Source organism: Neolamprologus brichardi, chromosome 13, assembly GCF_056152115.1.
Source record: "Neolamprologus brichardi isolate AB-2024 chromosome 13, ASM5615211v1, whole genome shotgun sequence".
Classification (NCBI taxonomy): Eukaryota; Metazoa; Chordata; class Actinopteri; order Cichliformes; family Cichlidae; genus Neolamprologus; species Neolamprologus brichardi.
The window spans coordinates 18,753,438-18,766,960 of NC_142116.1; the positions used below are offsets into that span (position 1 = coordinate 18,753,438).

Sequence of the window (13,523 nt, forward strand, 5' to 3'; positions counted from 1 at the left end):
CCAATAACTGCAGAGGCATCCCGAGAGAACTCACACTGACATGGGGAGACAATAAACTCCGGCCAGATGGTGTATTTGAACCAAGGACCTTGCTGTGAGAAAACAGTACTAACCACTATTCTCAACCAGCCTCTTTGTACTTTAGAATCAGTTAGCTTGCCCAACTTTGTGTTGGATTTTGTTATTAACTTTGTTGGCTTTGGACATTGCAATTGCAAAAGGTTAGTGTTTTGTTACATTTTTACACTTTTTAAAAACACGACTTTAAAGTGTTGTGTTGCATTTTTGTTGTGTTTAATTGTGCTTAGTGCCAACATGGACAGTTTCCAATTTTGTTGTACTGTTGTACTAAGTACGACTGTAAAATGACAACAAAGAGTCGTCTTATCTTATCTTATCTTACTTGTGTCATCCTGATAGCCAGCATTTTGGGTCTGTACTTTGCAATTCATGACACAAAACAAAGAAATCCAATTAATCAATAACAAACACTTTATTTAAGACACACTTTTACAGTTTATTTGTTTCTTATTCCTATGCTGAAATGAAGTTCATGTAAAACCTTGATACACAATGGTATTCATGTACAATCGTAGTCTAGCAACACTAAAATACTTAACAAGAAATGTGAATCTATAGCATCCACCACTGAAGAGATATGTACAAAAACTCATGAATACAAATACTCCAAACATGCCATTTCTCAGCATGAATAAATAACGTCAGTGTACTTCCATTTGTAATAATTCATACAATGTTTATTCCCGAATCAAAGCTAGAACTACCTCACCTGACAGCCTTTGCCTTTGATATAACATGTAGGATCAAAGCCTTAGCATCAATTAGCTTAATCTGTCTACAAAGCAATTAAACATCTTACAGTAAAAATAAGGCGAGTAACCCCAAAGTTACAAGTTCTTGTTCTTCTCCTGAAGAAATCTGAACAAGATCAGTGTTTCACAGTTCACAGGAAGGATCAGACTGGCATAAAAATAGAAAGAGAGAAAACCACTGATCTACAGAACACACTGTTGCAGATCAGTGAACCAACTCAAGTGGTAATCTTTCAGGTCATGACACCTGTATGCACTGTTCCAAACAAATGAAACTGAATTTAGAGTCAGCAGAGGAGTCAGTTTTTCTGCACTTTCACGGGGCTTTAAATGTCATGTAGCCAAAAAAAAAAAAAGCATTGAAAAACATTACATTCAAAACCTGATGAAAAGCTGTAACCTGATGCGAAAGATGAGGTCAGAACTTTATAAAACAGATTGTGCCGGTGTCACTGTTCACAGAAACGGGAGGTGCTGTGATTGAAAACGAGGTTTTTCATTACAGCAGCATGCGTCACTGTTTGAGCGGTCGTCTGTTTGCACCAAACAGATTAGAGGACGGATGATGACCATGAAACTACTGTATCTGACATAACACTTTCCCTCAGTCCTAAAACTCGCTCATTTAAAGTCACTTAATTCAATTTAAATCTGAGACAATGGATAAAAACTGGGATTTAGCTGCGCTCCTACTCTGGAGTTCATAATTTCCTCTTTTCCTATTGCACCGTGTATAGAAATGAATTGCTTGAATTAATTACCGAGAATATTTTGTAAACCTTCCCCAGTTAATATTCAAAAACGTACCCTTCTTTATTCAAACTTTGTACATACGCTAAAAAATGTGCTGTTCAACACTATTCTTTTCTAGCTTAGAGCAACTCTCAAGTTTTACGAAGTATCCATGAACAAAAAAAAAGTCTTTCCAATAAAAAAATAAAAAAAATCTAAGGTTTTCAGGAATTCTTGTACTCAGGTCTTTGTGCAAACTGAGCTCTCTTTGTTGAAAGTAAAATGCCATGGGTCAGCCCTCTGCAGTTCTCTGTTCGAACCGGGCTAGCGTCACATCCCTTTTCAGACACTTTAGCACACGTTAAGTCATTCAGATGAATCAATAAATTATAGTGCTTAACACAGTAACAACTCCCAAACAGAGCTGCAGCATGAGAAAATCCACAAATGTTTTTCCCGATGTTTTTCCCAATGTAATATGACAATGTGGATTGCGACCGGAATATTTAACACCTCTATGAAAATGACCCAAGCACACTTAAAAAGAGAAACAACATGCTTGTAAAGTGTTTCTAATTGGAAGTCCGCTGTGGGAAAAAAAGCCTGTTTTTTAAAAAGCTTTCTCAAAACGATCATGTCCTCAGGATGTATTCTGATGTCAACCTCATAAATCAATCGTGAAAAACATAATATGCAATGGAAACAGGAACCTGAAACTCAGCAGGAGCCAATTCAACATCGAGGAGCGCCACAAACTGTGCCGAGCAATAATCTAATTTGACTTTTAAAAAAACAACTTTGAAATAAAAATGTGATGACACGTTTCAAGTAAACAGCTTAAAATAATTAGTTTCCTTTTAGATGTATCAACATCACTTTGAATCATCTTCACGGCGTGGAATAATTGGAGGTGTCACATTTACATTTTCAAACATTAACCTGATTATGTACATTCCACATATCTGTCAAGCATCTTTATTTACAAGATGCACACATGTTTATGTACTATTTTAAGACAGACAACAGAGATTTGTCCTGCATTTTAGCTAAATTCAAAAAAGCCTAACTTTGAAAGTATTCCTAAATATGCAATAAATAATGCAGCTTTCAATGGTGCTGAGCGTCTGTAGGACAGAAATACAGCAGAAGGTTTTTTTTCTCTTTTATCACTGCCTCTGTATTTATAGCCACTGTTACAATATTCATTTTCTGCCTTATTAATATACATAATTTTAATCTCTGCTGCGTAACACTATTGTCAGTATTGTGGTTCACTAAAGGAAAACGTTTGCTTGATCTGAGAAGTCTCTTTTTTTCTTTTACGACTAAAATTTGCAGGGCTGAGTGTTAAACAAAGCCTACAGCTAAGATCTACTCATTCTCTCAGCCTCACTTCTACATTTTTAATCCCTTAATAAGTGAATTTTACTGGATCATAGGATCGTCGTTGGGAGAGGCCAGAGTTGGGACGCTAACAAACATCTGGGATTTGTCCTGGCCCTGGGTTGTGCCGCTGTTGGACACTGTAGTGAAGGAGAGTTGATCGTGTTCCAAAATGGCGAGGCGGTCGACCGGCTTCTCCTTCTTCAGGTAGAACATTTTCCTGAGCTGCTTCAGTTGTTGCAGCTCACAGAAGGTCTCCAGCACCACTAGCATGACTATGAGGCCCAAGATCAGGTAGACTGATGAGACAAAAAAAATAAGAACAGGCAAGGATTAGGAGGCATATGTGTAATGATCTGCAGTGCTTAGTGTAATTAACACCATATTAAAAGCATTTTCTTTAATCCTGATGTGAAATCACTTCCCCTGGATTTAAATAGAGGTTTAAAGCCTGACTTAATCGCATACCTGCAGCATATTTATAATTTATAATGCAGCATATTTTTTCAGCATGGTAGCTGCAGATGATGTTTTGCTACTTGATACAAACCCAGTGGATTTACTCATAAACACTGTTGTTTTATGGATCAACACAAGAGGGCAGTGCAAACCATCCATGTTAACAAAAACATGGAGCATGCTTTAGAATACTGAAACAAAAAGAAAATGGAAAGGATAGTGTAACACTGATAGTTGGTGTTTTTTTCCATATCAAAACAGAGCCTGGCATTTGTAGGAAATGCTATTCTTTACTGTTTTTATCAGTTTAAGTAACAGCATTTTCTTCAGCCTCAAGTAGGGGCAAAATGCACACATACAGAATGCACTGAACAGTGCAACTCACAGAAGGAGTGGCTGCTTAACCCCAAAGGCAAGACTGAAGAGATTTTAGCAAATGAGGTAGTTTGTTCAGTATATACTGAACAAAACGCCTGCTGTTTTTTAGTTGTTCCTCTTACATCACAACGGTAACACAGTTATGGTCACATCACTTCCGTTGCATGTAATTCTTCACAGAGGAAGTTGTACAAATGTGTCTGGAGCCATTCATGCAAACAGACACGTTCTGTTCCTGCCTCGTCTCCTCCTACAGACTGGCACATTGTGCCTACAAACTGACGTCTATTTTTCTCTCTCTCTCTGGCTCTCTGACCACACACCCACATCACAAATGCTGGAGACAGTCGAGTGGAGTAACATTTGACATTCGTGTGCACGCACTCCCTGCCGAGACTCTATGGGTTTAAACTGAGTTTCACTTTTTTGCACTCTTAACTTTAACGGTGCTGCTAAGAATATGCTGCACAAGACAACCAGAAAATGCAGGCAAGACCTTCCTGCTTTCTCCAGTAGGTTATCATCCAGATTTAAAACTCCTCTAACCTTGTTTATTTAAACACATAAAAAAAACATGCATATAACTGCCAATTTTAACTGAAGGTTTTAAGAAATTGAATGTGCAGACTCAAGTAGAAGGCAGTGATTACTTCTACTTTACTGTAGAAAAACTATATCCTAGACACCACGTGTATATGGCCCTTCTTTGATGATGACATAAAACCTACAGCTGCACTGTAAATCCTAACGTGTGTGCCTGTAATTCTGATGCATGCACTCCCAACACGGTGCATGGTGTAATTTTCACAAACAGGTCAAAGACAGACCCAGCTAACTGTGTCACAAAGAGGCAGATCAAAGTTGGCCATATTAAAACCCGCTAAAAGTGATTTTTCTCACATCGGAAAAATAACAGCATTCGTTCTGACACATTTGCAATTTAAATGAAGCGAAGCCTGTGAGCTAATTTGGGCAGGCAACTGGCTCACCCACACATAACACTGCCCTGCTTTCATCGTACCAAACACGCCCTTCTGATCTGCTGGTCTATTTAAACAGCATAAGTTCCTGTCTCACCCGCTGACGTGTTAGTCCTGTTGCTGTCCTGCATTATCTGCTGTTTTATCCCTTACACCACCCTCAATTTAATCCATCCGTGATAATGAGCTCAAACTCTGGCCGTATTCTACAGCTGTTATTTCCAAATGAGAGTTGAACAAATAAAGACTATCCCTTTAGCATATGTTACACATTCTGGCACTATGTGTGACTTGTTGAGGCTCTTTCCTCACTTTATAGCTTAATTAGGAAGCGAGTGCTGTTTTTAAGTGCAAACAAAGCAGGTCCTAGTTTATGAAGGATGTTGTAATTTTGAGAATCAGAGGCACTAAGAACGATACCGTAATCCAAAAATGTATTTTCTTAATAGTGATTAGACCAAAATAATAGATCTACAGAATAATTTTGTTATATAATATCACTAAAAAACCTCTGATAAGAATCAAAGTGGACAGTCAGCTAATAACACTCTCAAAAGCGACACTCACCAGTGATGCCCACTTTGTAGAGCTCCCTGAACTTCTGATTGGCAGCCTCTCCGGGCACGTAGTCTCCGAGGCCAATGGTGCTGAGCGAAATGAAGCAGAAATAGAAAGACTCCAGGAAGTTCCAGTTTTCTTCCAGCGCCGAGAAGATGGCAGCAGGGATAAGGAAGAAGCAAGAGACGGCCAACATGGCGAGCACAGTGGCATGAACAATGGCCACCAGTGGCTTGGACAGGCCCCAGTGTGTGTGGATGTACGTGATGGGCCTCCGTGTGCTAAATACCATGATCCGTTGCACCACAGCAGTGAGGAATAGAAGGGTGAAGGGGATGCCGATCACGGAGTAAATAATGCAGAAGGCCTTCCCGCCGTCTGAGAGTGGTGCTGTGTGCCCATACCCTGCAGAGGAAAAACATTACGACCATCAACTGCTGCAGAATAATGTAGGATTTCAACGCTTCTGTAATCACTTCTATAAATCATAGTCTGTTGTTCTTTCTCCTGCCACGTCAGGTGTGACTGCAGGAAGGAACCACGCAAATATTTACCATGAAAGGCGATCCGTAAATGCACTGTAAGATTGTAGCTTGTTTGTATTTCATTGGAAGAGAGCTCAATTTAACTAACAGCAACATCCTGCATCACAGTTACTGAGTAAACCAAAAATATGGAGGATATAAAAGTTGTGACTTCTTTTTTTAGCATTTTGTGGCACGCAACAAATTTCCTTTTTTTTTTTTAACGCAGTTTGTCTTGGACTTCAATCTAGATTTAAGATAACTGAACATTTTTTTTATTTCATTAAAAAAAGTATATATATGAGCTAATTTTGGCTTTTATAGCAGCAACAGATCTCAAAAGTCTGAAAAGTGAGTAGTATTTTATTCCAACTAATTACATTATTTGGCAACAGGTAGATAACATGCTTGGGTATAAAAAGAGCATCTTATAGCGGCACAGTTTCTCAGAAGTAAAGATGCAAGAAATTGCATCTGTAATCTGTGGAACAATCTCAGAATAATATTCCTAAACGTAAGACTGTGACGGCTATAAACATCCTATTATCTACACAGTACATAGCATCATCAAAAGAGTCTGAAGAAGTCTCTGTGTGCAAGAGACAAGGCTACAAACCAGTAGCAGACTTCTATAATGTTCAAGCACTCAGGTGAAACTGCAATAAAAACAGGAATGATTTTGTTGTCACAATCACTGAATCTGCTCAGGAACACTTCCAGAAATCATTGTCTGCGAACACAGTTTTCAGGTTAAAGTAGGTCCTGTCTGAGCCAAATCTCATTTTGTAAGTTTGTAACAAATGTAACAAAAAAATTGTTATGTTTTTTTTTTAAAAAAACAAACAAAAAAACATGGACACTGGATCCTCTGGACTACAGAGGAGAGGGACCATCTGGATTGTGATCAGTTCAAAAACCTGCATCTCTGATGGTATGGGGGTGCGAATCAGTGACTATGGAATTGACATTGCGCACATCTGGGAAAGCACCACAAATGCCAAAAAGTATGTCTCTGCAGCTGGTCTCCAGATGTTTAGACTTATATTAAAAGAAGAGGGGAGGCTAAACACTGGAAAACATGGAACCTTTGCGACCTTTTGGAGACATGTTGCTGCAAACCAAATTCAAAATGAGCAAACATTTTTCCTAAAATGATGCATTTTTAAACATTTTATTTTTTTCTGTGTTTTATTGTGAATTAAACATGAGCCCATGAGATTTGCAAATTCCAGTTCCAGCATTTATATTTTAATCACGCTTTATATGTATGCATACAGTCATTCCTACACCTTCTCTGCAGTCATGTTTCTGTCTGCTTAAGCTTTATCAGTATCTGCGGTCTAGTTTAAGTCATGCTGAACAACTTTGGGCTGACTTTTCTAAACTTGCATTGGTGTGAAAACATACCACACCTAAAAAGAGCCTGAAAACACAGGACTACCGCCTCAAAACATGCAAATGATAAAACTGTTTCCTTGTGACAAAAATCCAAAATAGTTCACCTCCACTTTCCGCTTGTTAGTTAGCAGCTACAGTGTAACTACATCACTTCAGAATAAGACCTGCCCTAGGTAATACCATAATTGTCACTGCACATCTATTGAGTAATGTGTTTTTTTTTTTTAAGGTAACAAAGGCAACAGAAAATATCCAACAATAACAGGGAGTGTCTGACACTGAATGGGATAATGACACGCAGGCAAAAACGCAGACCTCAGTCAGGTCCTGTTTACAGTCATCAGTTCTGTTGAGACTTAAAACAAGATAATGCGATAATTTTTTCTCATTTAGGAAGCAACTGGGGCACAGGGTACCTTTACTACCGTGTATGTTGTAACCTCACTACTGCCAATCTGTCAGGCTAAAGTTCTTCCTGTGCGCTGACTGATCAGCAAGGCACGCCCTTTGTGGAGTTATATGGGAAAAGAAATACACAACTTCTAACTTAACAAAGCTATTTCTTACACCTTGAAAAAAATGACAGAAAACCACGTGTGTGATGCACTTGCCTAAAGCAGAATATGTGTGGCTGTCTGGGAGGGTTAAGGCCTGCTTCTACAGCCATAGCTGTTAGAAGAAGATATTTAAATTTCTATCTAAATTTCTAGCTGTAAATATATATATATATATATATATGGTGTGTGTGTGTGTGTGTGTGTGTGTGTATTGCAGCAAGTGTTGCTCTTTCAGAGTGGGTTAATGTTTGTAAACGGGGTTTCCGGTGTCGACATAAACGCAAAACACAAAAATTATATATTTAAAAATATAAAGTCCCATTTGTACTAAGACCCGTGGTTTGTGTGGCCTTGTCAGGCGCCTTTTCTGCGCTATTCTGCGCCATGCTCGGCTGCAACATCACCCGGCCTGCCCAGGACCTACCTGTGGTGGACAGCACCGTGCTGGCGAAAAACAGCGCTGAGGTGAAGTCCCAGTTCCAGTTGGCCGAGGCGTTATTGAGGATGGATACCCCGTAATTGCTCGCCTCCAGCGCCTTCCTAAGAAACTGCTCCAGCCGCTCCTTGGAGAGGCAGTCATTTTCCTGGAGGAACTGCTTCTTAATGGTCCTCAGATCCTGCCGCAGGAGGTCTTCGTAGGGCAGCTCGACCGATGAGAAAACAACTGCGCCGAATATGAGATAGAGGAGGTAGCCCACCACCAGGGAGACGAAATACCACGTCGATTTGTGAGTCTGTATCAAACGCACACAGGAATTGCTGGCTAAAGACTGGAGCATTTTTAAGAGGTGTATCACACCGGTATGATACTAAGCTACGTTTGTCTACGGTGTTAATTTGACCGTCTAACGTCCTAAATTGACAGCATATATCCTACACTTAGGGATGTAATAGAGACAAAGAGCAAAACGAGGAACCGCTTTCCCCTGACTGAAACCTGCCACTTGGTGCTTTCAAGTGCAGTCGGTAATCTCGACGTAATATCTTTACAAAAAGAGTGTTTATACTACAAACGCGTATCGAGTTGGTACGCTGTCGTCACTGGAGATCCTTTGGATAAAACCCCCAAAAGGCACACTGTTAAGAGGCTGACTCCTAATCTAAGCGTTTAGCTTTTACTCTATGGGAAAAAATCCGAGCTTCAAGCGCTTCTGAAAGCATCAAATGATGTGGCGGCGACAAACGGCGTGTGACGCAAGAACTTCCCCTTTCTCCCCCCGCAGGTAGCCGAGCCTGTCTTTCGATTTCTAGTCAAAACAATCGAGAGACGTCAGAAAAGATATTTTCGCTAACCAGAGATGGCTGTCATGTTGGGTAGATGAAGAAACGCCCCAGTGTACCCACAGGGGGGCTTGGGGTTAACTGAGGCGTGGAGACTCAGGTCCCAAACGGCTAAATTATTATTGGCCCAGTTCTGTGACAGCCAACACTTATTCTGTCCTACATACAGAATGACGGCCCATTGCTGGTCCACTCCTGGCTGCCAGATCTCAATCACATGAACTGAGGTTTGTAGTGACATAATACCTAAAATATCAAAGTTAAAGCTAATGCAGGTAGAATGGGTGTTACATCATTGTTATTAAAAATGAAACAAGAATATTTTGGAAGACATAACAACTAAATATGTCAGATAGAAGTGACATGTCCAATATGTTCCATTGTAAATATATATATATCACCATCAGGCAACATACAGCCGAAATACGCAAGGGCGACTCACAGTTGTACTTACTGAAGAGTGTTCTTTGCATTGATGACATAGAAAGGAAAAATACTGAGTCAAAGGTGTGGTATGGTTTACAACGATGCATCAACCGTCATTATGCATGGATTACCCTGTCAAACATCTACTTTTGTTTCTTTAAAGTTACCTGCCCTTCGAAAATATGTTTTTGCGTTACTGGAAGTGTTTTCCTGTCACACAGCATTTTTTAAAAGTTTTTCAAGTTTTTAAAAGTTTTTGCGGGATTGCTTGTACAATATACCGTTTAAAATCAGATTATATAAAACTCTTCACTTTGTTTCCAACGCCTGAGCAATGAGTAGCTAAATCTTTAATTGCTTCTCTTTTTCCACAGAACAGGAGAGATCCTGGTCACGTAACTGAGACCGATGGGAGAGGAATGACAATAAATTATTTATTAAAAGACTATGCAATTAACCTAGGTTAACACAAATTCAAATAAGAGCGCCACCTATCCAAATAAGACCGGTAGAGCACCCAGATTCCATTTAATTTAACGTTTTCCATAGTACTAATGGAAAAAATTACTAAATTTACATGTACTTAAATTTCATAAAATCATCATTTTGGGCATAAATAGTTAGTTTCGAGTGTATAAATACTGAGAACTGTGCACCCAGTTAAAAATTGGCATTTCTGATAGTCACCCAGTGTTATTCCTGCATGAGGGCTCAGATTTTGCATCATACACACTTTGTAACAAGTGCAGGAATTACATTACATGATAGTGGACACGAGGAAGAAGAGGAGGCCTCATCAGCCGCTATTAATCCAGGGCCTTGAAGTGGAGAGGGTGATCAGCTTTAGGTACCTGGGTGTCTAATTCTCTGAGGACCTCACCTGGTCACTGAACACTACACAGCTGATCAAGAAGGCTCAGCAGTGGCTGTATTTCCTGGGGAGGCTGAGGAAATTTGGTATGTCAGCCAAGATCCTCAGCAGGTTCTACAGCTGCATTGTGGAGAGCACACTGACCAGCTGCATCACTGCATGGTACGGCAGCACTACTGCTATGGACCGCAAACACCTGCAGAGAGTGATAACAACTGTGGAGAAGATCCTCAGGACTCCGCTGCCCTCTCTGCAGAGCATCTACCATCGCAGAGTCCGGAGGAGAGCTGTCTCCATCCTCAAAGACCCCACACCCCCCCAACATGGACTGTTCACACTTCTGCCCTCGAGACGAAGGTTTAGAAGTGTGAAATCCAGAACATCTCGACTCAACAACTCCTTCTTCCCCACTGCCATCAGACTCTTGAACAGCTGACCTTTTTTTGAAGAGTAATATTAAAATTTTTTGCACATCAAGTCATCCTGCAAATTAAGCCAGCATATTAAGCTAAAGCTCTTTTGCACACATCTCTGTTTCACATCTCCATATTTTGTCTGCTTTTCTGTCTTCATTTATTTATTTGTACTATTTGTATTTATATGTTCTATTTCTATTGTATATATTAATCGGCATCTGTGGATGGACAGCAAAGAAAGAATTTCATTGCACAGAGAAATGCCTTTTTTCTTGTGACACATGACAATAAACACTTTGAATCTTGAATACAGTTGCATACATCCAATCTCCTAATAAAGCATTAATTTAAAATATGAATTTATATCTTGAGGCTCCATGTTGTGTTTGCAAAATAAAAATATTTAACTACAATCTGAAATACAGCAGGGTGTTGATGCCTTGAGTTAGCAATATGTAGATAACATAATTATATCAGCTAGAAAGTAAACCGAGTGACAACCTTTGTACTCAGTTTGAGCACCCAGACCACTTTCTATTTGCAAGTCTCATTCACCCAATCCTTTTCCTTTACATCTAAGCACTTTTTCTTACATTCACACACAAACTCACTCTTTGATGGATGCAGTGGGGGTAACTTGGGTTTCAGTATCTTACCTGAGGATATATGGACTAGAGATCAAACCATCAGTCTGATTGGTAGACAACCTGCTCTACTACCAGAGACACAGGCGCCGGATGAAGGATATTGAAGATGCTGCTGGGTTTGATATGAAACAGTAATAACTCTATTAGATGACATACCAGGTAATACTGGAACAGCAGAGCGAACATTGGGCTACCAAGGTACACGGCTGCAAAACCTGAACGCAGAGAGCACAAATCTATTGTCACTGAGAGGCGAGGCATACCAGCAAGAGACCTGCAGGTGGCAGGCATGAGTCAACAATTAGAAGGGCTTTCTTCAGTTCTATGCAACCAAAACTGTTGCTGTCAAAACTGAGAAAGTAAAAATAATGACAGATCATTAGATCTTCTGCAAAATTAGCATTTTTTTTTTTTAAATTTTCGTCTAACATATGGATCTCAAATGTTTTCTTTAACCATATCAGCACCAACAGCTTCTGGGTGTTTTTGTTTGTTTGGGTGGTTTTTTTTTTGTTCCTGTTACACTTTTGCTCACAGAAGGTTTTTTTGGTTTGTTTGTTTTTTTCTTACACCCCTAGAGACAGTTTACTTTACAAAAACTTCCTTAATCTTAACCTAACCTATTTTTACATGCAACATTTACTGTGGCACTGGGAGTTTTTGTCACAAAATTAAAGATACTTACTGTATAATTACATGAATGTACCGTTTTTTTATATGTTACCTTTATTTCTTGAAAAAACAAGACGATTGATATGTGTAATCCTAATCATTTCAGGTACACACACAGTCTCTTGTTCAACCTACTCTTTTACAGTATAATTGCTAACTGGGAGAATATGATGGGATTGTCCTGGATCACATTTTCTGCTAAAATTCTGCAGTTGCCGGTAATTATTTGAATTATTTGAATTAATTTTTTTTAAATTCCAGGATATTCTGTCTTATTTTAAAGGTAAAGAAAAAAAACATTGTGGATAAAAGCTTAAGGAAACTGTCCTCATAAATATTGTGTTTACATTTCAGTTGCTCGGGTCAGATGATTTATTTTCCTGCATCAGCAAATCCGTGACACCATGAGTAAGGCCAGTTCCTAAATTCACAAGGATCAGATGATCTCATGTTCTCATGCAAGTCAAAAGTAATGAGTTGCAAAAAAAGCAGGATATCACTTTGAGTAATATAAAAAGTAAAATATATTAAACACTCCAGTACAAAGACCAAAGAAAAAAATAGAACTGAGCTGACTTTACTTTTATTTATTTTTTAAAGAAAACTGTTATACAAAGACTATAGATTAAGATCTGCATAATAATCCTATGCAAAAATAAACACTACATTTTATTTAAGTTGGTCAGCAAGGAAGTTTTCTATCAGTGTGAATAAGAACATAATGATGTGCTCAGTGGATTCTAATTTTGACAACTCCAGGTTTATAACTCGTGTTTTTGTGTGTCAGCAGTTCACACTGAAGTGATTTCCTACTAAACTTCCAGCTAATAAAGCTGCGGTAACAATCCGGGATAAGCCTTATAACTTTATCAGATGCTCTTGTACTCTCACAGATGGACAAGTAGAACTGATGCAGACGGAGTTTGGGTTTGAGATTGGTTGGAATGATTTTCTTAATTACATTATCTATTGCCATGCATGTTCTCTTGATGAGGCAAGAGAGTCATCTTCTTATCTCAAGAAAACACAGATAAGAAGGTGATTAATCACAGGAAAACAACTTTTGATTTCATTACACAACATGATTATGGAGACCTTGGTAGCCATGAAGATGGCCTAGTCCCCTTATCTGGTTACAGATGAAGTTAATAATCACTGAAGAAGGAGACTAACACTTCATTCATGAAACTGTGCCCATTTTCTTCTTTAATGAGGACTAATCTGATTGTTATCTTGCCTTAAAACATGTTTCCCTGTGCCATTCCTTAATTCAAAAGGCACTTGATTTGATTTGTGCTTATTCTTATTCATACTCATATATCATATATTCATAATATCAATGTTAAAATTTTTTAAGTTTTTACAGAGCAAAAGTGAAGCGTCTCCACATGAACACACACACACACAC

General features: G+C 38.9%; 1 protein-coding gene across 1 annotated transcript; it reads right to left on the reverse strand.

Moving 5' to 3' along the window:
* Nucleotides 1–475: 475 nt before the first annotated feature.
* On the reverse strand, nt 476–9,105 carry kcnk1b (potassium channel, subfamily K, member 1b). The gene is made up of 3 exons (XM_006800775.3): nt 8,227–9,105; nt 5,333–5,728; nt 476–3,247 (listed from the first exon to the last, which is right to left on the reverse strand). The coding sequence occupies exons 1-3, from the start codon at nt 8,579–8,581 to the stop codon at nt 2,991–2,993; spliced, it is 1,008 nt and encodes a 335-aa protein (XP_006800838.2). The 5' UTR covers nt 8,582–9,105; the 3' UTR covers nt 476–2,990.
* Nucleotides 9,106–13,523: the final 4,418 nt, after the last annotated feature.